This window comes from Coffea eugenioides, chromosome 2, assembly GCF_003713205.1.
Source record: "Coffea eugenioides isolate CCC68of chromosome 2, Ceug_1.0, whole genome shotgun sequence".
Lineage (NCBI taxonomy): Eukaryota > Viridiplantae > Streptophyta > Magnoliopsida > Gentianales > Rubiaceae > Coffea > Coffea eugenioides.
The window spans coordinates 17838272-17862793 of NC_040036.1; the positions used below are offsets into that span (position 1 = coordinate 17838272).

Sequence of the window (24522 nt, forward strand, 5' to 3'; positions counted from 1 at the left end):
TTTCTTCTCCATCTTCCAGTATACATTAGATATTTTGTTACTTCATATTATTACTCAATGTGCGTGAGTTTTTTGATATTCGCTTGAACTACTGTAAAATCTTCTTTAAACACAGGCACCAAACACCCGCGCGTCGCGCGGGCATTTCCTCCTAGTAATATCAAGCGAAAGGAGTAGTCTGACAAGCGTAATAATAAAAGTACCCCACGGCAAAGCAAGGGTGACAAAGAAAAATCTGATGAAATTCCTATCTGATCGATGCCCCCAAACTTTGTCTAAACATTTCTTACAAACACAATGTGAACTCAGATTTTGCATGCTTCTGGGCACCTTGGATTCTGATATAAGCCTTAGGATCTCATACAATTGATATGGGCTACTGCTGCCTCGTTTATGGCTCCAACCAGAGGAGGAGAATCCAATCCAAAGTGCCAGCCTCTGGAAAGGGGGCTCATTCTTGATCTTACGAGTTGAGAAGGGTTGAACCAGTCCAATCAAAAAATGCGCAATCTCTAACAGTATTCCGGTCAATAATCGCATTTCGATGGTTCTCCAGTCAACCCGGACAATCTACTTACTTCCTGGATGTAAACTGTGCCCCACAAAGCATTCTGGGAACAGTGACCAAAAGCTAAAGAATCAATGGAAACTTAAACCAAATCAGATAACACTCTTCCAACTACCTGTGTCTGAATCACTTGTCATTCTCTCTTTTAAAGGATGCAACTGGAACAACACTAACAGATTCATGATTGCTGCCACTTAACATTCCCATTCCTTGTTCCTTCAAAATAAAATTCATGGATGATTGTCCAAGTTAGCAAAATTATGCGTTTAAAATATAATCTGGAAAAAAAACAGAGAAGTCCAGATTGTCCTCTTTTATATGAAAACCTGATTACTTGAAGCTTGTCCATGTAACCGTTGAGGTCTAGCATTCAGATCAATCAATTTACTCTCCATTTTATCTCCAACATGATTGTCATTTTCTAGCATTGGAATGGGACATGTATTGTGATTTTGTTGGTTCTCATTTGTCGCAAGCTTAGATGGCTGAAGAGCTTCCCTCCTTGCTTCTCCTGGACTCATAGGCTGCAATCCCAGCTCGTCCGAGCGACCAGGTTTGCTCCCTGGAAACTACAATAGCATACCAATGAAAAAGTAATATTTCACTTGTGATCCGTGGATCCAACAGTTTCAGAAAACCACAAACCTCAACTCTCTGCCTCAATAGGAGATATCGCCCATGGGTTCTTTTTCCCCCAACATGGACTAACATGTCACATTGCAGACAGAGGGAACTTCCATCGACCTCACAATAAAAGAAAGCTACATAAAGATGTCAAGGTAGAAAACTCTTAGTTATGTGGCAGCATTGCAAACAGAGAAGGAGAAGGGGGAGAAGTAAAATCCACATACCAGGTGCATTTTCGCATATATCACAGTGTGGAACTTCACTGGGCTCAGCAAGCCCAACTCTAACATGTCGGCTAGCGAGCTTGTTACACATGTGGACCTGCCACACCATTTTCATTCATAATGAGGCTGAATAGATTCGACCAAAAATTAAGCAATTAAGAAAGGTAATATTTCTGTATGTCGAATCCCCAAGAACTTCGGTATAAAAATTTCGACTTTGTAACACGCTCATTGCCGTGATTGTGTATCCAACAATGGTGTTACACCTCACAGTACATGAAGCTATTCCTCGTCTAATTTGTCCATGTGGCACTCAGCAATCCACTTCTCTAAATTCACAGAACAACCAAAACCATGGGTATCTTCTTTTGAATCATCATAGGTGAAAGGCAAAAGTTCAAAATCAGAGCTCCCATTTAATTCTACATTACAATATCTTTCGTGTTGATTTAATTATATGTGCACCTTCAGATTGTAGAAAATTTACTTTAAGAATGATGATCATCTAAGAGAGATGGATTCATGTGACACCCTAGTTTTTGTATAAATTTCAAACAATTTTGGTATGCACTCAAGTTGGGCTTGATAATTAGCAGTCTTGCACAAGTGTGGGGTACATCTGCTTCTTATTTCTTCTTCTACTTCTTCTTTTCAGTTTGTTATGAGCTCCAAATTCACCTATAGCTTGGCTGAAACGTGTGCAAAAGGCTCAAGTTTGTGTTCAAGTTAGAGGAAAATCCGAGAAACGCCTCTTAGGATCAAATAATTATCGTTTCCAGGGTACTCCCTGGAAACAAGTACCCAATAGAATATCATCAACCCAAAGCACAAGTAGGTTTATGGGAGATTGATGCCAACTCTGTCCGACTTGTAAGTAGAGAGAAACTAGTAACAATGGACTAGAGAAACCCAGATTCCAGAGATTTCTCCAATTGCAGGATCTTAGCAAAACCCAATCATGAAATTCCCGGTCAAAGTTTGATTCGGCAAACAAACAAGCCTAAAAGCTAAAAGCTCAATCAAGCGGGGCTTGCCAAATGGAAAAAGAATGAACAAACTTGAACCAAATAACATCAAGCTGCCGACCCAAGGTTCTTAACCCAATTTACAGCTCCAGTGCAGGTATAAATGTAGTAACAGAAGGCAGAACAGAAATGCAAATAGTATATAAAATTAGAGATATCTAAAACATGAAAAGCCAGAGATTCCATTCATGCGAATTTTGGACCCCAGAATCTTATCCACCTTAATCTCTTTCCAAACTTTATCGTAGGTACGACACAAGCTTTTATGATCCATCAAGGAAAGATAAAGGGACCAGAAAATAAATTTCCGCTTCAATCCTCAATATCTTAAGAAATACCAATAAAAACACTCTTCAGTTTTCAATCTGCTGCATAAATCATCATCCAATAATCCAACAAGTATGTTGCCCAAAGAATAATTCATCATCTTTATCCAATGCCTTTTTTTCCAGTCCTTATTTCCTCTACATTATGGCCAGAAAATCAATAAGGTGTGCATTCGAATATTATAGGGGTTAGTAGTAGTAGTAATAGAAATCCCAGTAGGAGCACCAGCAGACTAGTACCTTTTCATCGCAAGAAGGGCAAAGAGCAGCCTCGTCGGCGGCACAGAAAACGATGGCGGCAGCGCTCTCGCATACGTCACAAATCGTTCTCATTCTCTACCCGATTGTTTTACTACACTGCTCAGCTAAGACTACAAGGAGTACTTTCTTGTCTTGTGCATCTCAGGCTTCTTTCTCATTTCACCTCACTCCGCTCCTTCCACGCCCCATAATTGATTGGCCGTTGCCGATTGGATTGTCTATCCTGTTTTTCCCCCACCGAAAGGAAGGGAATCAAGAATGCAAAAGCAGTACTCCGTACCAGTGCTAGTACTATAGTTTATTTTGTTTTTTTTTTTTTTGTCAAACTAGTACCATAGTTTATTAAGATGGTGAAGCATGCAAGTGCAACAGCAGCAGAAGACGAGGAGGAGAGATAACATGTATAGAGAGCTAGACAAAGTATTAATACTCCTCCACTACCAAGTTAGCTTTGGCCGTATCTAATTATGGATATACGCAAGCTACTGTGGTATATACACGCTATAGAATTTAGATTAGAGGAAGAAGACGGAAGCACTTGGTAATTTTTGGTCTTTTGAAGCTTACGAGGAAAAGTACTCATAAATGAGTACGAGTCTTTACACGCGGCAGTACGATTTACGGCACACATCGCATCACTCTTCTGGACACGTCTTAGGTGGTACCCCACTCCCTTCGGCTGCGTTTGGGACCTTTGGGAAATTGGGAGGACGGAAGGTATACCGGTACCCGTACAACCCACCCAGACGGTCCCAGTGGAAAAGAAAGGGAGTGACGGTACCAGGACATGTGGTACTAACTAGGGTGTTTCACCAATCGAGCCATCTCGAATACGAGCTCGAACTAATTAAGTCGATCTCGAACTCGAGTTTGAGTTCAAAAATATTAAGCTCGTTGGCTTGCGAACTCAATTATATATTTTTTTTTATTTTTTATTTTAATAATAAAATTACATATATATCCCTAATATTTTATTATTTATTAAAAAAATTATTATTTTATTCATTTTTAAAAATAAATAATTATTTTTTTATTTTTTAAACTCGAGCTCGAGCTCGAGTTTGATATTTTGAGCTCGTCGAGCTCGAGCTCAAGTTCGAGCTTCACAAAATTAACTCGAGCTCGGCTCGATTAGCCAAAACTCGACTCGAGCTCGACTCGTTTGCACCCTAGTACTAACTAATCGGACACATGCCTATTGAACTCTAATTATACACACACGCATACAATCAAGCAAGCAATTATACCATAGCACCAAAAAAAAAAAAGGAGTAAGCAATTTTAGGCCTCGTTTGGACAACCATTTTTTTCAAAAAATTGTGTCGTTTTCCGTGATCACATTTTCTTATTATTTTTTTTCCTCAAATACATTTATAGTCTTTTTTTCTACAAAAAATTTAAGAAAATGCAATGCATAGAAAAAAGAATGAATTGGATGGTTTGAAACAAAAAGTATAAATGAACTCCCGATTTCGATACTTTCACCTACAATTAAAAAAAAAAAAAAAAAGTTATACGCGCTTATACACATCTATTCGGTCCCTTTTTTTTTAATGGACAAGTTAGCAAGCACTGGTAGCTTAGTCGGGTCCATGCATCAAAGGCATAGATTCGAGAAGGCTTGACGGAACAACAAAAGCCAAAAGAAAGAAGAAAACAGATGATGCACAAAAACAGAAACCAGAATTTCAAAAAAGTTAGTCAAAGGGATTTTGGCATGGCATCTGACTTGGCTTTTTTGTCGGTTCAATTTCAACCCTTCCTTAACATATCTAGTCTATGCGGGAATGGGGAGCTTTTCAATTGAGTTCTGATTGCTGACGTGGCAGGCTTCCATTGGCCAATTGATGGTCGTCTGCTTCGTGTGAATTCCCTCGCGTGAATTGGTTGTCATCCAGCCGATTGTTTCTTTTTTTCTTTGTTTTGCTTGGACGTCTGGCTTGGAAGTCTGCAGCTAAATTCTGGTCCCACGTGGCTTTGGTTGGCTTTGCTTTGTTTCTTTTGGTTTTTTTCGACCCCCAACATCATTTCTCGGGGACTACTGGGAAAGTAATACAAGAGTTGCTGCTGCTTATGTCATCTGTTGTCCTGCTGCTTCCATTAGAAATCGACAGCTCACCTATCTACTCTTATCAATCGAGTGGCTCGAGGAGTCCTATGAGGCTATGATCACTTCCTTTCTTTTTTCTTCTCTGATCAGGACTGCTCCTCTTCCATTCTCCACCGATAATTCTCTCAAAACTCTTCTCGTTAGAACCAAGAAGAGGTGAATAAAGTAAAATGATGAAGAGAAAGCTCAATTATGCACTTCCATAGATGCTGTATTTTTTTCAAATGTTTATTTTTCAGTTTATTATTGTGGGTTTTTTCCCCTTGTTCAGCTCCTTATTTTCTTGTCATCGTCAGCAATAATTTGTCCTTTGTATATCTCTTGTCCCGCAAAACCAATAACCAAACATTCGGATTTTACAATTGTACAAAACTTTGTGCCTAAAATATTGACTATATTTTCCTTATACTGTTCTTTGTTAGTTTTCCTTTTCGAGTGTTACACCCTTGGTGTTTTTGTCTATTTGATTTAATTTTGTTCATTTTCTCGGATTATTCTGCCTTGGATTCCAGAGTTGAGAGTTACAACGAAATGTAAAGGTATGGATTCTTTGGTTCTTTTTCAAATGTTAATGTCTATATTTCTTTCCGAGTCCTTTTAAGTTTTTATGTTAAGTTGATGATATTTTCCCCCCTTATTCGCAGTTACTATGGATCCTTATTTTGGGTTGCTTCTAACGGTTCTTTGATTTTTTTTTTTGGATGTTTGATGCATGAACTTGCTTTGCAGGATATTCTATTATATTGGTTGTGTTGTTTCTTCTAAGGTATCTTCTTATCCTTTTGGTTTCAAAATGCTATATTCCATGAGGTTACAGTCCTTATATTTAGAATGCTTGAAGTTTTCTGTCTATCTCTATTGATAGAAGTTATTATTTTTCACCCGTTGAAATGTTTAAATTTGGTAGATAGAGTAGCTGAGTTTTGGTTAATTATTCGATTAATTGCATTAATTTCAGTGCTCAGTCTAGAGAAATTTTTAATAAATTGGTGATATTGATAATAGGTGGATATAATGAGTGGTAGTAGTGCTGATGTGTTAGTCTAGAGAAATTTTTAATAAATTGGTGATATTGATAGTAGGTGGATATAATGAGTGATAGTAGTACTGAAGTGTTATATTTATTGTGGTAATTCAGTATTCACTGATAAGCATTCAGTTAATTGAGTTTTTCTTCAAGGAAGGTAGGAGAGAGCGAAGAATGTTAATTTGGGAGGGATGGAAGAAAATTTTTTTTAAACAAGAGCAAAATGTTTTATGCAATAAAAAATGTTTATGTTTAATTATTCTTAAAACTATATCTATGTATCATTTCTGTTTCTTTCATAACGAAAAAATAGAACAAGTGTTTCATTCTATTTATGTGAAAGAACACCAATTGAAGAACATGAACGTTACATAATGGTCCTTAATTTAAATGGTTTTAGTTTTTCTAGGTAAAAAGACGTTTGCCCAAGAATAAGACGTCTTGGCTACTAGATTCTGAGCACATTTTAGAATTGGGGAGTGAATTGTCATTTTGTTTAAAAACTTTAAATAACCTTTTATATTTATGTATCTGTATAAGAAATGGTTTTGTTTTTGTTTTCAAGTTGTGTTTTTGCTCGACTAACCTATTTAATATTATTCCCTTTTAGGTTAATCGAAATGGATCGTGATGAAGCTTGAAGCATTGGTGATGGTAATTCTGCTAGAAACTTTAAGATTTATTTACGCCACTCAAAATGGGTTCGAATTGAACAGCAAGAGGTAACATGTTTAGATTTGATTGTTTAATCTAAGATATATAATTTTGTCAACATACACAGTGAAAGCAGATTTTTCCTTTCTTTCAAATTTTTTTGTTCTTTCATAAATAGCTAAATGTGAAAAATCTTCTTCATGTAGTTCATTTTTTCTTTTCTTTCACATTTTCTGAATTCGTTGTCTCATGCTTTGCCAGTCAATTTCTTGATATTCAAGGCATACATGGCATAGAAGATTATTAACCATGTGGCTGAAATTGTTGGAGACAAATAAAATGCCTAAATGGCAATTTGTTTGGATAGAGTATGCAATCATAGTGGTTTGTTTTAATAAGTTCTCATTTGATGGGATTATCATGGATGTAGGATAATGCTTGACTGCCATCAGCAGATTTTGATAATAATTTTGCTTTGATGAAAATCTAAATTCTTTTCCCTTTCCCTTTTTTTCTGGTTTTGTCAGCTGTTTTTTTTTTAATGAATTTTAACTGTTCCTTTTTCCCCTGGGATTTTTTGTTTCTGGTTCTCCGTAATTGCTTTCTACATTTATTTCATATATGTTTTAACTTTTCAATTCCCCAGACTAGAAACTTGCACAATGTTCTCTGGAAGTTCTTTTTCTTCTTGTATCTGACTTGATCAGAACTAAGGATTACAGGCGAAGTTTAGTCTCTTAGTTTCATTGGAGTATTGTTGATTGCATGTTGATATTGGAGTATTTTGTGGCGAAAACCTTCTGGCAGAAGAAGTTATTTGAGAATTTGAGGTGTCCAAAAAGCACTACGGAACAAGAGTATAGTTAGCTGTTCAAAGTATAGGTAATAGAGTACTTTTGGATCAATGTAACTTTTATTGTATATCTTGTTTCCTCCAAACATGATTGAAATTTACATTACTAATGTACTTTTGGATCAATATAACTTTAGTTCTATATCTTATTTCCTTTGGACAAGATTGAAATTTACATTCATAGAGCCAATTTCAATGTGACTTTTCTGTTATTTATTTTGTTATTTATCTTTCATTATACACTACTGGGCATCATCGAGCAGACTCTGCAATTAAACACCGCGCATAGCGCGGTGATCCTCTCCTAGTTAGGACTAATACGCGGCCACAATGCTTCGGAGTTAATAATTTTTTCTGCCATGACAGCAACCATCAAACCATCCTCATCCATCAGTTTCCCGGACTCTTCTGGACTTGTTTCATTCTGCATGTGGATGTCTCTTTTATTTTCTTTTGAGGAGAAGTAAAAGAAAATTGCAGCAAAGTAAATTGTGACTTCGTGCGGCTGTTTTCTTAAAGTTCCTTTCTTTTTTTTTAATAAATATTTCTTTTGTTATTTTTATGTTGTCTTGGAGAGCATATGTGCTTAAAAGAAAATTTTATATACATAAATTTCAATCACTTTTTTTTATCTCTCTAATTATATTTTTATTTTATATACATCACATCATAAAAAGTAGTTCAGTAATTATTTTAAATAAATCATTCAAATAAACTCCTAACCAAACAAACCCAGTATTTGTTGTAACGGTAGAATTCTTATAATCTAATCTAACATAATTTAAGGGGATGGAGAGGAGTACTCAATATGAGTAGAGACGCCATCGGAAAAAATCAATTAAAGCGATCACATGTTATGACATAATTTGGTGAGAGGCAAAAGTTGTTTATGATCTTGGTGGTGACCACAAGCCAAGGCCTAGTGGCCATTAAATGTGTGTAGGTAGAAGAAGTTGTTTATGAAGCACGTCAAAACTCTGTGCAAACTACAAATGACAAGGCGAAAAAAATAGCTTTGTTTGAAAATACGTGTGATCACGATGGCCGGAAATATCGCGCACGAATGGCGGATTCTCAGGTGTTCATCAGATTTTGGTCCACTTCGTACCAAAGTCTTGGGGTAGTTTAAGATGGGGAAAAAGAAAAAAAAAATTCAACCAAGTCGGATGTGATTTTCCCAACCTTTATGCTTGAGGCTTTAATGAATCGATTCTTCTTAATAAATTGATCCCATCGCAACTTTGAATATGGAATTCAAATTCAAAGGATCAAATAGGGAAAAATACTAGTGTGTTTGAACAGTTTTTTCAAAAACTATTTTTATCATTCATACCTATAATAATAAATTTTAAAAACAGCTCAAAAAATACAATACAACTGTTAACTAATATTTGCCGAATTTTTTTTAAAAAAAAACTGAGAAAAAATGACTCGATCCTCTTACCTGAATTTCTCGACCAAGAGATCCATGAATCGGCATGGTGATGCACATTCTCAAAACTCGAAACCAAGTTTATTAAGACCGAAATGAGCTAATGGAGTGAGAAACGCTGGTCTGGGCCTTCAAGTTTGGGCTAAACGTCGGAGCTCTGATGGGATTATTCGTAGCGGACAAAACATCATGTACTGGTGAATTGGGCAATATGTTGCATCGCATGGCCCAACAAAATAGGTTTGGTTCTGTAGGTCAGAATCGGATGGCTGAATTTTTTCATGAATTTTTCGTTTTTTTAACTTTCTATTGTGCAAACTTTTTCATGGACTACCTGACACAAATATTTCCAATAAAATGCCATCATTGGTTGCTCAAAATTTTAGTCATTGACTATATTACAAAGCTTCTTCGTTCTTACAATTCAAAGTGTGAGCCTTGGGATATGAATATATCCAATAAAATGCCATCACTTGTTGCTCAAAATTTTAGTCATTGACTATATAACAAAGCTTCTTCGTTCTTACAATTCAAAGTGTGATGCTTGGGATACTTCATATCGCTTTCCTTTTTTTAATAATAAATTGTTCCAGTAGTTGGGGTTTCCAAACGTACGATGTCACGATAAAGCGATAAAGTTAAAAAAGCCCTTCACCCATGACCCAACCAATTTAATATTGTCTGAAATGTCTTTGTTCCGTCCCAAAATGAACAAAATTTAGTATCCATCTCGTATATGGGAAGAGCGCAATCAGCGTGCGTTTTTTATAAAATTGAAGTCTAAAAACTGAAATTTGAAATCTGAATTCATTAAATTATTAAATTGTTAAATATTAAATCTAATACATTTAAGTATATGTCATATTCAGTGATAAATGGATAGTTTATTACTTAATTTTGGGAGCAAGTTTTGCTTAGATTCAGTGATAAGTGGATAGTTTATAAATGACAAGTCAGTGCTACTTAATTAATTCAAATGTTCAATTTTTTGGTTATCAAACGGCCTAAATATGTTAAGATTTGAATCCATTAAGTTTAAGTGCTGAAATAAGTTATCAAACAGGGTCAAAGATAGATTTTTTTTTCTTTTTATTAAAAAAAAAGGTAAATATACCTAAATTTAAAAAATTCTCCCCAATCAATCCATCACCCTGGCATAAACTCGTAGGTTGGGCCAACTCAGAACAGCAACTCCCAGTTTTGTCGTACCATATATGAACATCTTATTTTCTGCCAAGTTCGTTAAATTTGTTGAAGTACGGTACCTAACCTGCTCTGCCCCAAAAAATAAAACACAGGGAAAAGAATCACCGAAAAAAAAAAAGGCCCTTTTTGCTAACACGTTCAGTTATCCACCTTTTCTAATTCGTTTTTTGGTGGTAAGATCCAAGAAGAAGCAAGGCAAAGGGCCAACTTACGAATCAAGAAGTTAGATACGTGAAAGGGATACGTGTCCTTGAATAATAAATGTTGAATGAAAAACAGGCACTAAAGTCAGATGACTTTTTTTTTAAAAAAAAACCACAAAGCTTGGATCTTTGCAATTGTCGTCTACCAGGATTGCAAACCTTTGCGGTCTGTGTTGTTGGTAAGGCAGCGTGCATTAGAAGTATCTTTTTCGTTGGGGGTTCAGTTCACCCACTTAGTCGATGGTTGCATCTATTGGTTCTTTGATCTTTTTATATATATGGTATTCTCAATGGAGATCAATAATGATTTTGCATATATATATATATATATATATTTAAGACTTGAACCGAAAGTCTTTTCAGTCAGGGCTCTCTTTCTTTGAAAATTTGACTAAAAAAAATGAGCTTACATATCATGGGCTATATATATATAAAAGCATTTTTCTTGTGGGAAATCCTGAGCTGCCTTTCAAGAGGTGAAGTTTGGTGTTATGGTCTAGTTAAGACAAATTAAGAACACTAGTCTTGGACAATGCAGATTGTGGTCTCCTCCTGGAAGCAAATTACAATTTTGACATTAATGGATAATCAATATTTTCAAACGGGCTCTCGCCAGGCATACTATACTATATTTGAGCTGAAGAACATTTTGGCTTTGACTAATTAATTAATAATAATAATACTGATGCATGTCACCAATAGCCTTCCCAGTATTTGCGACAATAGCAATCTAAAGCTTCGTTGCAACCGTGCAAATTTTGTTGCCTGTTACATTTTTAAAGCTTTTTTTTTTTTTTTTTTTTTTTGCGGAACGGCACATCTAATCTATTATTGCTTCTATTTGAACTTACTAAGGGAGTGGCCCAAACTAAATTGAGATAATTGACGGAGACTGAAACTACCATCAGACCAAATGGATGCGCCACGCTCCCGTTTTGATTTAGAAAAAATCACATATAATAACACATTGATGTGAGATAAGATTTGAATCATTCACCTCTCACCCCACAATTCATGTTGTGGTCAACTCCTCTCCGGAAAGTTGGTTATCCTCAAAGCTTTGTTTGGATTGCTATTTTTCCTCAAAAAATTTTTACAATTTTTGTGATTAAAATTTTTTTATCTTGCATACATCAAATTATTACGATATATATATATATATATTACAAAAATTCTAAAAATAACAATCCAATCGGACTCAGTAGTAGTCTTTTGATCCCGGGATTGATCTTTTGACTTTTAAGACACAAATTTTGCATTCCACTATTTTATAATTTGTTTTGTCCTGATGCTGACACCAATGATTCCACTGATGTCTAGCAGTCCTAATTAATAGTGGTAATTACCATCTGACCGCCTTATTTCTTCACTCATCATGGTCCAAAGTGGTGGGGTGCAATAATAATTATTCACCCACGTTCGCCTTCCAATTTCTTCGCCTTTTGCCACCTCTTTACGATTTTCTTCAGCCCACGGTGAAAAGGTACCCATTAAACTCTGATAAGCGTAATCGAATGAATTCGTGATTTGCTTGTAGTATTTGGTTTAAATTCAAATGTGCTTGAATTCGAAATTGAGTCATTCAAATTCTTCTCACAAGGACTGGGGCGTGGGTTTGTTTATCACACCATGAATGACTTGATTCTATCTTTGGAAATGTCGGGCATGATATTAACGAGAAAGGTTAGTGGTGATGTTCTAAAACTAAAAAGCTTACTTTTTAATGCTAGTCACGAAAACTTTAGTGTCATAAATTCCCAAAATCACATATATATGAACAAGAATTGAGCTCCAACTAAAATTATTTATCCTCGACGTTGAATAACATTTCTTTGGGGTAAAACCTATACTCAGTATCCTCGTCCTGGCGCACGGAAGTAGTTAAAGCCCTTGAGTTGGGGAGTTGATTCAACCGACAAAACGGCACGGGTACTGGTACCATAAAGCAGAGATTGATCCGTGATCAACGCCACCCTCTGGAATGCACGTTAATTTGGTAAGGGGTACCCTCTGCAGTAGGCACTAGGCGGCCATTGATTTCGGTTGCATATTGTACCGTTCAATTTTGCATGGATGCACAATGCTCGATTGCCTTTTTGAGTTCATCTGTCTTGTAGATTTATAGTATATGTTTTATAAACGCCTCTGACTATATACTAATAAACAATTATCTATATTAATCTTTAATCCGTCTACGCAATATTTAATCACCTTTTTGAGTTAATCTATTTTGTAGATTTACAGAGTTTTATAAACACTTTTGACTGGATACTAATAAAGAACAATCTAGCGTTGATCTTTAACCTATGACTCATTGGGAGGAGAAGTCCTTGGCATGGACGATATAGGCGTGCGTAAGTTTTCTTTTTCTGTGGCTTTCCAATGAAAAGACAAGGGAAGTTGGGTTGTGATTACAACTCTAGAGTCAATACACATTCTAGATCAATGTCAAGAATTTCGAAGATAAGCAATAGATTTTATGAAGGGTATCCAAAACATAGAATTCGAAAAATGGAGAAATTCCATTTTGTCTACTGCGGTAACTAGTAAGTGAACTTGAAAATGGGACAAAACTTGTTATAAGCTCATAAAATCACATAAAAAAAAATTAAATGACAAGTACTTGAATATCAAGCATATTTTGTATAGACTTTTTTAAACTAATTTGAGAAGTACATTTGTCGAATAAGGCGCTTATGTTCAACTAGTGTTAAAAATGTGTATACAGTCAATTACAAATATATTTATCAAATTTATTTTTTTACCACATTTTCTTGATTGGTAAGATTCGTTTCTAATCTACATAATTATATAAAAAGCTCTGTTTTTAAACTCGAACTGGATCGGTCGGTTCGATCGATCGAACCGAAAATCGGTCAATTGGCCGGTCTGAGTTAATCCTAAAAACCGAAAAATCAAAAATTCGATCAAACCAGGTTAAAACCCGGGTTTGACCGGAAAGATGAACCCGGTCTCTTTTTTTTTCTTTACTTTTTTTGAAAGGTCAGAATATTTTTAATATGATGTTTTGATCCTTAAGTTGTTAAAAATTATTAACATACCTCAAATATTTCATACTTTATAAATGTTGTCTTAAAGTTTGGTGTTATTTTTTAATTAAATCCATAATTTTAATTCTAAACTTGTTAATGCTTATTAAATAATATAAATTGCTACTTGATTGCTCTAATTTATTTGTATTTCTTATTAAATATATTTGAAACATCAAATATATATGAATATACCTTTATTAATATTAACATGTTATTAAGTATTTTACATATAATATTTTAATTTTAAATAAATTTTATTTATGACGTCATCCGGTTCAACCCCTATCGAATCCGGTTGAACCCATTAACCCCTGATCCCTGAGCTCGACCGAGTCGATATCTGGTCTGGTTCTGAAAACATAGATAAAAAGGTAATAGAAGTTGAGAGGAATATGTGGGAGTTGTTATAAGTTGTAATTAGTGGGTAATTTCAATGGATAACTATGTGTTGATTGTATTTAAATAGACGAAGACCAATTTGACCTTATGATTAGGGTAGATCAAGAATTTTATAAAGTGCTACGGTGTATTTTTACTACAATAGTACTCAAGACACACCCTAATATGTGTAGTTAACAAAAGATATATTTATCAAAATTATCTTTTAAAAAAAGTTTTATTCGTCATATCACTTTATAATATATGTAATTATATAGAAAGATGATGGAAGTTAAGGAGAATATGTCGGATTTCGTGTGAGAAAGTTGCAGTTAATGAGTTATCTACTAATTGCGGGAATTTTTTTTGGATTTCATTGAGACATTTTACCCTTGTAATTAAAGGTAAATTAGTAATTGGAACCTTAAAAAATAAGAATGCTTGTGGTGATTCTTTTTGTATATATTGTAGGATTTTGTAAGATAATTCCCCTTATATATTGTGAAGATAATCCTTGTGTTAACACATGGATCATGGATGACGATGGAATATCAATTTTGAAAAAAAATTTTGGGTGGAAATAGGAGGTTTGAATTGATCGAACTATCCTCGTCCGCAGCGTGGTTTTTGCGAAAATTTGCATGCTGTAGCCCCAGTGACGTAGCACCAGGCTAGTGATGGGTTGTGTAGTTTCCCAAATTCCAATCTCCGTCGCAGTCGTACTGGGCCGGGGCTGGCCTTGGCAGTGGCCAGTGGGCACCAGGAAAGTGGGGCGCTCCGCTCCGGTCCTGCGCCGCTGGCCACTTGGCATCTCATCCATCAACGGTTAAGCGGCATTTCGTCTGGTACGATATTCTACACCGACAAGCGGACCGCCACGTGGGCACGTGGCTATCGTCCAGGCTTTCCCCCATAAAAGGAAAGCCCAAACCCGTCATTTCCGCTCTTCCTGCCCAAAGGTGCGAATTTGGTAAAATTGCTAAAATAGAACCAGCATGCTCCTCTAAAATCTTTTTCCACCCTTATGTATAAGAAAAAAACCTATAAATATGGTCTCTGACATACTTCAGTTTCAAACCTATAAATATGGTCTCTGACATACTTCAGTTTCAAACACTATATTGATCATTGGTTAGGATACGAAGCATTTTATGTTCTTATCAAGTCTAATTGTTGGACTAAAATGTCCATGTTCACATCATCTATGCCACATGGAAGTGTCTTCTCTCTTTGAAAACAAAAGTGTTTATGTACAATTTTTTTTAAATAATATTTATTTATATCATAAATACATTTTCAATTTTTTTTATATTTTCAATCATCTTTTATATCACACATGTCCTAAATCACAAAACATATTACTCTCTTCCTCTCAATTATTTTGTCATGTTTTAAGAGTTTAACTTTTTAATAATAGTGGTTTGATTGTGATGCCTGTAATTTTCTTTTCAATCTTACGCTTATAAATTCTAAATTTGAATTTGAATGATAATATGTATATGATTAAAGGGAAAGACTATCGCTCCGTTTGGATTAGCTATTTTTGGGGGTGTTTTTGAAAAACTTAGCTGTAGCAGAGTTTTTAGAGTATATTTTTAGAAAATATTTTGAAATATTTTTTATTGGCACTTTATTATGAGATATTTGGTAAAATTTTTAAAAAAATTAAACTAATTTTTAGATTATCTTTTAGAGTACTTTGTTGTAACTTTTATTGAATTTGAAAAACTAGTTTTTGAAAAACACTCCAAAAACAGGAGATCCAAACAAAGCCATATATTAAAAGGAAGGACTAAAAAGTGGTTTGACTTTTTTAACATAACAAACATTTTTTGACATGCCAAAACTATCAAAAACAATCTCTATTGTTGGATATAACAACTCAAGCCGACTGAAGTGTTATAAATATATGTTTTAATTAGTTGGAAAAGTTAATACTATCAAAATGTCAATTTAATAATTGAAGGAGCAAAAGTTGATTTTTGTAATAGTTTGAAGGCTATTGGAGCATTTTGTCCAAAAAAAAAAGAAGGAAGATATCGATAATCTCATTCAAAAAGATTAAAGTTTAATTATATCAATTACAAATTAGTCTGCTTAGCAAAGCACCTCCTCTTATTTATGTCCTTCAAACTATGCGTTAAAGTGGCAAAAACGTAGCATATGTCCTTAGTTTGTGCATTAAAAATGGTAAAAAGAGTAACAATTTGGTCCGAGAAGACAAATTGTTCAAGATCAGACAGAAATCAAATTTTTGCATTTTAAATTCGAGGGAGTAATTTTTCTACTTTAGGATCTGAAGGACTATCTTATAAATTTCGTCATCCGAGAATACAGCCAGCATAGCAGCAGCCAAAGGCAAAGTTGAAAAAATTGGCAACAGCCCCTCCAAGTCCTCCCAAGTCCCTATCTGCAAAGTTGGGACTAACAGGAATGCGCTACCGAACCATTCCATCTTCTCAGCTCCGGCCTCTGTGAGTCCTTCCTTCTCCACTTATCTGGGCTTGCTAATTTTGTTCTGCGTGGAGTCGCCATTTTATTATTAGACAGCTGCAGTATTTTAGATCCACGGTGGGGGTGGGGGTGGTGGTGGGGAGGGCTGCGGTTGGCCGAAAGTCACTGTTCCATTTGGTCGCTGTCTCTGGATTTCTTTTTCAGTTTTGGAATTCAACCCCTCACAGTCTCATTCTCCTCCATTTTCATCTCTTTTTTGAGTAATATATACACATATACGCCTCTCACTCACTTTATTCGACGCGTAAAGGTTCCTTCTCTGTCGCTCTCTCTCTCTCTTACCTCTTCATTATCCCTTTGACAACTTCACATTCACACTTCTCCTCCATTTTCCCGGATGTTCAGAGTTTCTCAGACAACTTTTCCTCCCTACTAAATATTCGAAAAGAAAAGATAAGAAAAACTAACTATTTTTTTCCCAGCATTTTTTTCAAGTTCTAGCAATTTCACCGCTGAAGTGAATTTCACGTTATCCAATTTGCATGCTAGTTTTTCTCAAATGCGGAGGAATCGGCGCTGGCGGTTACGTGGTCAAGTGTGATATTACTTTTGAAAGCCCATGAATTATCTGATGCTTTTAGTGGAGATTTAATTTAATTTCAACGGTTACATTTTTGTTTATTTTTCTGCAAAAAATCGGCATTTTTAAATTTGCAGTTCTGAGCTTCTGGCCAGTCAGTTAGAGAGGAGCCCCTTCTCATCTGAAACCTCAGCTGTCGCTGCCGTTTCTCTGAAAACGACTCAAGGTGAAGGGGCCTCAACGCAATTCATTAATTTTACAGCTCTCTCTCTCTCTCTCTCTCTCTCTCTCTAAAGAAATGAAGAATTAGAAAATATGCTTTACAAGTTTATTTATTTGCACCAGGGTCCACCTACTGCGAGAACACCGAGCCTTTACAGAGCTCTATAAAGAAAAAAACCAGAAAAGGAAAGAGAAGAAACAATTTGTTCCTTGGTATTGAAGCATTGTTGGGTCCACATTAAGCAAAGCTGTGTCACGAATGGGCCATTAGATTTTTGGGGGAAAAAACTTGAGGCCTACGGTTAAGCAAAAGTGCTAATCACAACTAATCCCTCGTAAATAATCCTTTTCACATACTTTGTTAGATTGTCTAATGTTACTTTCTTTAATTAGCTTCTTCTGTTGCAGACAATGATGCAGTTATGAATTCTGGTTGGAGATGGCTGTTGTAATGCTGTTGAAGATGGGACAGCTTTGCTTCAACAGCCTAACTGCCTTACTTCTTTTGGGCAGTTATATGGAACAGTGAAATTTTGTGCATTTAATTTTTTCGATTGTTTGGGGAGTTCGTAACCATGGGTTATTGATTTTTGGTGATCTTGGAGCGAATTTTGGAAAAATTAGCGAGATAAAGAAGGAAGTGGGTTCTTGAGAGATGGGGGCTATTGGAGGAGAAGAGTTGATGAAGTGGGAGAAAATGCAAGGGATGGCAAATGGAAGTGAAGAAAAGATTCTGGTGTTGGTGAGGTTGAGACCTTTGAGCGACAGGGAGATTTTGAGGAATGATGTTTCGGATTGGGAATGTATTAATGAGACCACCATTTTGTACCGGAATAGCCTCCAGGAGCGGTCTGGGCTCCCAACTGCTTATTCATTTGGTAAGACACTGGATTTAGCTGTTCACTTTATAAGTGTCAATCTGAAATTGAAATGGGAATGTGTCTGAGCAGTCTTTCTTAGCTTAAATCCAGATATTGTGGCTCTTTACTGTACATTGTTTTCCATCTTCTTCAAACTTTGGTGTTCTAACCCTGTTTTTCAAGATAAATGCTTGTAATTGGCTCATCAAGGGATCTGATGCAACTTACTGCTGGTTGTTAATTGCAAGTGAATATGGAGTTAGGCTATTAAGCTATACTCTTGACATTTTTGCAATGTATTAACAACAATGATAGTTTGAGGTTTTGATGTTCTGCTGATTTTAACCGTCTGCTTAAGTTGTCTACAATTGCATTAGAAAATTTTCACAAAGTTTTTTAAGTAATTTTTTCCTTAACACCCCCCCCCTCCTCTTTGCTGCATGGATTACTTCTCTGAGAGTAGACAGAGTATTCAGAGGTGATTGTCCGACAAGGAAAGTGTATGATGATGGAACAAAGGAAATTGCTCTTTCGGCTGTTAGTGGTATCAACTGTAAGTATCATAAAGGTTTTATTGTTTGCTTATTGGTGCTGTAATTCACGCATACTTGACAAGCTCATGTTTTTCAATTTCCAAAATATTGTGGTTTAGCAACCATTTTCGCGTATGGGCAAACGAGCAGTGGAAAGACATACACCATGAATGGGATTACCGAGTATACAGTAGCAGATATTTATGATTACATACAAAAGGTAAAATACCAAGTCTGGTGCTGTTATTTTAGCTGTGATTGTCACAATGCATCTTCTACTTTGTCTGGCTATCTGCTTCGAATTATCTTTTGTGCCTTTTTTTCAGCATGAAGAAAGGGCATTTGTTTTAAAGTTTGCTGCAATGGAGATCTATAATGAAGTTGTAAGAGACCTGCTTAGCACAGATAATACTCCACTCAGGCTACTTGATGATCCAGAGGTGAATGCATGTCTCTTCTTGCATCCTGTAGGTTTATGAAATTGTCTAATCATATCAAATTTACAGAGAGGGACCATTATTGAGAGACTCACTGAAGAAACTCTGAGAGACTGGAATCATCTGAAGGAGCTCCTATCAATCTGTGAAGGTTAGGAAAACTTAATATACTGAATTGTCATTTCCATTGCCTATTTAAAAGAGGAAATGATGAGTTATTCAATTATGAATTTGGGGCAGCTCAAAGACAAATTGGCGAGACCTCTTTGAATGAAACAAGCTCTAGATCTCATCAAATACTTAGATTGGTATGCACATACCAGCACTCCCTCTCCTCTGTGAACATTTTTCTTGTGAGAACTGTGTATGGAGGACCCTAAAAATCTTATACACACCTACTTTTCATTTGATTCAGACGATTGAAAGTTCAGCTCGTGAGTTTATAGGGAAGGACAACTCCACCACTCTGGCAGCCAGTGTGGTACTGCTACATAATCTTCCCAAAAAATTTCTATTTCCCTAAGAATTTATGGGAGTAATTTGGTGAGTTTTTTTATAAAATAAGCTTAGTCATTCCAAGTTAATCTGTTTTTATCTGCAGAATTTTGTTGATCTGGCTGGGAGTGAGCGTGCATCTCAGGCATTATCCGTTGGTCAAAGGCTAAAAGAAGGTTGTCACATCAATCGGAGTTTACTTACCCTGGGAACTGTGATTCGTAAGCTAAGGTTGAGTAGTCTTTCTATCTTCCATGACAAATTCAGTTGGCTTCTTGACAATTATCATGTTTGATGGGTTTTTGGTTCTCTAAATCCATATAAACTTTTCCTGGAAAGTGCCTTTTAATTGGTTGGGAGTAACTACAATTGGATGTCCATCTTTAAATTCTCTTCTGTATATTCCGTGCTTCTGATTATTTCTCATACTATATTAGAGCTCAAAAGTTGTCATTTTAAGGTGCTCATTTCTCATTAACTTTGGTGTGTTAATCTAATGCAGCAAGGGAAGACATGGTCACGTCAACTACAGAGATTCTAAGCTAACACGAATACTACAACCCTCTTTGGGTGGGAATGCAAGAACTGCCATCATTTGCACCTTGAGCCCTGCACGAAGCCATGTTGAGCAATCTAGAAATACTCTACTATTTGCTAGTTGTGCTAAGGAAGTTTCCACAAATGCACAAGTCAATGTGGTGATGTCTGACAAGGCCTTGGTGAAGCATTTGCAAAGAGAAGTTGCTAGATTGGAAAGTGAACTAAGCACTCCAGGGTCAATCAATGATCATACAGCATTGCTGAGAAAGAAAGATTTGCAAATCGAAAAGGTTTTGCTGTTTTTTGAAAATTTTTTTATATTATAAGATGCAAAAAAGAATAAATAAAGAAAACAGAGACCAATAAAATGTGAATCTTTTGTTGTAGTCCTAGTTGACATTTGATTCTTGAATAGAATAGAAACACATTTAGGTGAATGATGTATTTGTGTTTCTATAACATCACAGAGACATTTATGATGTCTGTTTATTTCACTTGGAATATATGAGTCATAATATCCCCGACAACTAGTTGATATTTGTAACCCCATCCATAGGTATTTCAGTATTTGTTAGTAAAAGTGCTCTCTCTCTCTCTCTCTCTCTATATATATATATATATGTATGTGTGTGTGTGTGTGTTTGTGTCAGACTTATACTGAGGTTAAGGGCACAAAATGTTGGTCATTGCAATACTTTTCTACAGAGGATTGCTCGTAACATGGTTGTGTACCCTCTGCAGTTGGAAAGAGAGGTGAGGGAGCTCACAAAGCAACTGGATCTTGCACAATCACGGATTGAGGACTTGCAACAAATGGTTGGAAATCAAGCTTCCAGACTATTGGTAATTTCTCCTATTTGTTTTTTATCTTCTAAATGGTAAACAAGGTTTCAGAGTGCCAGCTTGCTATTTTCTGGACTTATGCTTCAGGATATGGAAGAAAAAAAGGCATGTGAAGATGAATGCTTGATATCAGAGTCATCTGGTGAAACTGTTCCTGCTATACGAATATTTAGGGCACCTCGATCTTGTGAAAGAGACAATGCAGGGGAAGAGCTTTCCCACAGACAGATTTCAGAACATAGTCTTGACCGCTCTCCATCCAATGTTGCTTCTACGTTGATGTCAAATGGAAGCAAGTTTCATTGCTCTGATGCTAGTTTGGGGGATGGCGAATTTGTGGCTGGAACTGGAGAGGATTCTGATGAGATCTGCAAGGAAGTTCAATGTATCGAGACAGGTAAGTCTGATGAGGATAACAGATTTGTAACGGTTGACAACACTGAGAATGGAGGGAGGTCTCCAATGCCAAGGGTACCTGGTAATCAAAACAGGGAAGATGGGGAACTCTTATCAACCATTTCTAGACGAGCGAGTGGCATTCAGAATGGCTTCACTTATGGAGCATTGGAGCAAAATATTCAAAGAGTTCAGAAGACCATAGATTCTCTTGGTACTCCTTACCCAGAGGAGCAGTCCCGTTGGGACTCGTCTACTACTGCATCTGGTTCTAGAAGTCTGAAGTTGACCAGAAGCAGGAGTTGTAGAGCTAATCTGATGGTTGGGTCATCTTCACCTGACTCTGAGACAGTACAAGATGGTGAAGCAACCCCACCGGATGGATTGGAGAAAAACTTCCCAGGAAGACCAGAAGGTCTGCGCAGAAAGCACTGGAAGATTCCTCCATTTACCTTTGGTGCAAATGGTGGAAGATTGTCAAGAAGCAACTCACAGTCCTCTAATGGTAGCGCCTTCGTGGATGACCTAAAATCTCAAAACAATGCTGCAGATGAGGATATCCCCAGTGTCAATACTTTTGTTGCTGGACTGAAAGAAATGGCCAAGCATCAGTATGAAAATAAAATGGATGATCAGGTAAGACTGATCATATTTGTTGTTTGTATTGAGCTTGTCTATGAGGTGTCATAATTTTCTATTGTAGTCTCTATTCATCTTATGGGATAACTGCCTGGCTGCCACTTTGCATTACTAATTTGTTATGGTTTTACTTTTGTTTGATATTTTGTAATTTCTAGATAACTTTCCTCCTTTTGTTGTGGAATCTAGATGCTCCCAGTAGAAAATGTTTGATATCAATGACTTTTTTCTTCTTGTCAAATGCTTATGAAAGCAGGTTTCATGCATAGGTTTTTTTTTTTAATTTAATATTGAACATCGTACTATAGGAAATTTCAATGGATGTGTTGTTTGAAACTGTGTGTAAATCTAAAGCAAAAATCTGAATGTCTTGTGCTATCCATGGCGTGAATCTAATAGAGTATAATTTGCGTGCATTTGACTGTAGTTTCTGATAAGTGGGCGTGGTTTGTAGATTCACAGTTTTGTGGTGGGGTATTCAATTTAGTAACTAGTTGTTTCTGGACATGCATTGGTTGTGGGGTGAATTAGTAACTTGAAACTGAGGCCTTTCTCACGATTTTGCCATCCTAACCTGTCGCTTTTCTGTGGAGGATAGGGTCAAGGAACTGATTGTGTGGCTGAAAGTCCAGGAAAGATTCTCAAAGATATTGGGCTCGATCCACTGCTGGAGTCTTCAGGTGATCCTTTGCAATGGCCACTGGAGTTTGAAAGATTACGGGGACTGATATTAGGGCATTGGCAAACTTGCAATGTTTCTTTGGTCCACAGGACATATTTCTTCCTGCTTTTTAGAGGTGAACCAATGGATTCTATTTATATGGAGGTGGAGCTACGAAGGCTCTTCTTCCTGAAGGAAACCTTTTCCAAAGGAAACCCAGTTGAACAAGATGGTCGGACATTAACTTTAGCTTCAAGGTATATCCTCTTTTTCCCCCTCTCCCCACTTTCACGCTAAAGCCAAATGAATTTGATGGCATCTTCAATATCGTAAACTTCATCTCCACCTATGTACAGCCTAAAGGCACTTTTGCGGGAGAGACGAATGCTAAGCAGGCTTGTCAACAAAAGATTGACTAGTGATGAAAGAAATAGAATATATCAGAAATGGGGTATAGGTTTGAACTCAAAGAAAAGGAGATTGCAGCTAGTCCAACGTTTGTGGAGCAACACCGAGGATATTGATCATGTTTCAGAGAGTGCTGCTATCGTTGCGAAGCTGATCAAGTTCTCCCAACAAGGTCAGGCGATCAAGGAGATGTTTGGGCTTAGCTTCACACCTCCACGCTTGAGTCGGAGGTCATTTGGCTGGAAAAATAGCACGGCTTCCCTTGTATGAGCTCTGCAGTGAATCTATATTGTGAAAATACACAGGCGAGTTGTTAGGTTAATTATCTTCACTGGAACTGTGATTTGTTATTGAAGGATTATCCAGACTTTATGATATTTCTTGAAGATTCCATATTAGAGTTTTTTTTTTAATTTGTCCATTTTTCCCTTCTTCATTGGCTTATGTTTTCACAGACATATGTACTTGATGTGTGAAGGGAGCAAGAAAGCCAATTAACAACTGCTAGGAGTAATCCTTTTCTTAAGCATGGCTAAAGACTTGGTTTACTTTATTGGATCGTTTTGGTCAAATTCTCGAAAAAAAGGGAAAAAAGAAAAGTAGGGAATTGTCTTTTTATAAATTTTGAATTCTAATACTCGATATCTATTATATATACTATATGGTTCTTGCTAAAAAGTAAAAGTAAAAGTAAAATCCCTGACCAAAAAATGAATAAATTAAATAAATGTAGTACGTGTTTTGCTAATCCATCCTTCAGATAAAAATGGTTTCTTAAACATTGCATCCATGCATTTGACCTAGGGTGATGTATGTGACAGAAAAGGGAAAAGGAAAAAAGTTAATTGCGCTCAATTCCATTTGTATCTATAAATCCAACAATTAATAGAAAGTTTCAACTAGATTCCAAGCTAAAGATTTTTTTTCTGAAGAGAATAAATAAAATTGTAACTATTTTTTTCTCTTGAAAATGATATATTAACCAAATGGGAAGCACAAAAAGAGAACGCATACTAGTTTAAGAGGCAAAGTGAAAAAAGAGAGCCCACTTACATTATTGTGAGTTTGTGACTAACCTCGATGATATTGACACGACAATAATTTTATAGTTGTAACAAATTTAAATTGAAAAGATTATAATATCATTTGTAATCAAAATGAAGTGATGATTGTTGGTGACAGATTTTTCCCCTTATGTAAAATGTTGTTGTGTAATTTAAAAACAATACTATGACAATCGCATAGATGTTGGTGGTAATTTTCCATAAAATTAAGCTAATTAAAGCCTTTTTTAACAAATAAATGAAAGGGATAATTTCATAAATTTCCTTTGAAGTTTGTGATAATTTCACTGAGCTCTCTAGATATTTCAAAAATTACACTGACCTCTCCTAATTTGACACTTTTGATAACTAAATCTTAGATTTGCCCAAAAATTTAAATGGATACCCTAAAATGCCCTTAGTTTACAAAGTTTATATTATCTTCCTAAACAATTGTAAAATAC

The 24522-nt window shown here is 36.0% G+C and overlaps 2 protein-coding genes and 1 long non-coding RNA gene across 10 annotated transcripts; 2 read left to right on the plus strand and 1 right to left on the minus strand.

The window, feature by feature from the left end:
* Positions 1-99: 99 nt before the first annotated feature.
* Positions 100-3545, minus strand: LOC113764020 (B-box zinc finger protein 18-like). Of its 3 annotated transcripts, none has more exons than XM_027308051.1 (6): positions 3011-3545; positions 1420-1516; positions 1214-1329; positions 895-1137; positions 684-784; positions 100-592 (listed from the first exon to the last, which is right to left on the minus strand). In XM_027308051.1, exons 1-5 carry the CDS (start codon positions 3101-3103, stop codon positions 695-697), a joined length of 639 nt encoding a protein of 212 aa, XP_027163852.1. In that variant the 5' UTR covers positions 3104-3545; the 3' UTR covers positions 100-592; positions 684-694. The 3 variants fall into 3 exon arrangements, with proteins under 3 accessions (XP_027163852.1, XP_027163851.1, XP_027163850.1); XM_027308050.1 differs by having other exon boundaries at positions 100-611; XM_027308049.1 differs by having other exon boundaries at positions 100-784; positions 3011-3544.
* A 1541-nt stretch (positions 3546-5086) lies between these two features.
* Positions 5087-7817, plus strand: LOC113762437. 2 transcript variants are annotated; one of them, XR_003467201.1, is made up of 4 exons: positions 5087-5680; positions 5871-5907; positions 6779-6890; positions 7084-7817. It is a non-coding gene; the product is annotated as an uncharacterized LOC113762437 (long non-coding RNA). The 2 variants fall into 2 exon arrangements; XR_003467202.1 differs by lacking the exon at positions 5871-5907.
* An 8517-nt stretch (positions 7818-16334) lies between these two features.
* LOC113760791 (kinesin-like protein KIN-7E) lies at positions 16335-23428 on the plus strand. 5 transcript variants are annotated; one of them, XM_027303517.1, is made up of 16 exons: positions 16335-16421; positions 17119-17207; positions 17327-17515; positions 17612-18081; positions 18527-18616; positions 18716-18816; positions 18923-19036; positions 19103-19184; positions 19274-19341; positions 19449-19514; positions 19635-19759; positions 20031-20358; positions 20810-20911; positions 20999-21943; positions 22545-22864; positions 22964-23428. In XM_027303517.1, exons 4-16 carry the CDS (start codon positions 17859-17861, stop codon positions 23283-23285), a joined length of 2886 nt encoding a protein of 961 aa, XP_027159318.1. In that variant the 5' UTR covers positions 16335-16421; positions 17119-17207; positions 17327-17515; positions 17612-17858; the 3' UTR covers positions 23286-23428. The 5 variants fall into 5 exon arrangements, with proteins under 5 accessions (XP_027159318.1, XP_027159321.1, XP_027159320.1 ...); XM_027303519.1 differs by lacking the exon at positions 16335-16421 and adding an exon at positions 16544-16996; XM_027303516.1 differs by lacking the exon at positions 16335-16421 and having other exon boundaries at positions 16544-17207; positions 17327-17538.
* The last annotated feature ends 1094 nt before the right edge of the window (positions 23429-24522 follow it).

Coding starts and splice junctions, on each gene's coding strand:
- LOC113764020 (XM_027308051.1), bottom strand. CDS start 3,103: ATGAGAACGATTTGTGACGTATGCGAGAGCGCTGCCGCCATCGTTTTC. Junction 1,330..1,419: donor TATATGCGAAAATGCACCTG/GTATGTGGATTT, acceptor ATCTTTATGTAG/CTTTCTTTTATTGTGAGGTC. Junction 785..894: donor GACAAGCTTCAAGTAATCAG/GTTTTCATATAA, acceptor TTTATTTTGAAG/GAACAAGGAATGGGAATGTT.
- LOC113760791 (XM_027303517.1), top strand. CDS start 17,859: ATGGGGGCTATTGGAGGAGAAGAGTTGATGAAGTGGGAGAAAATGCAA. Junction 18,082..18,526: donor CCCAACTGCTTATTCATTTG/GTAAGACACTGG, acceptor CTCTGAGAGTAG/ACAGAGTATTCAGAGGTGAT. Junction 21,944..22,544: donor AAAATAAAATGGATGATCAG/GTAAGACTGATC, acceptor TGTGGAGGATAG/GGTCAAGGAACTGATTGTGT.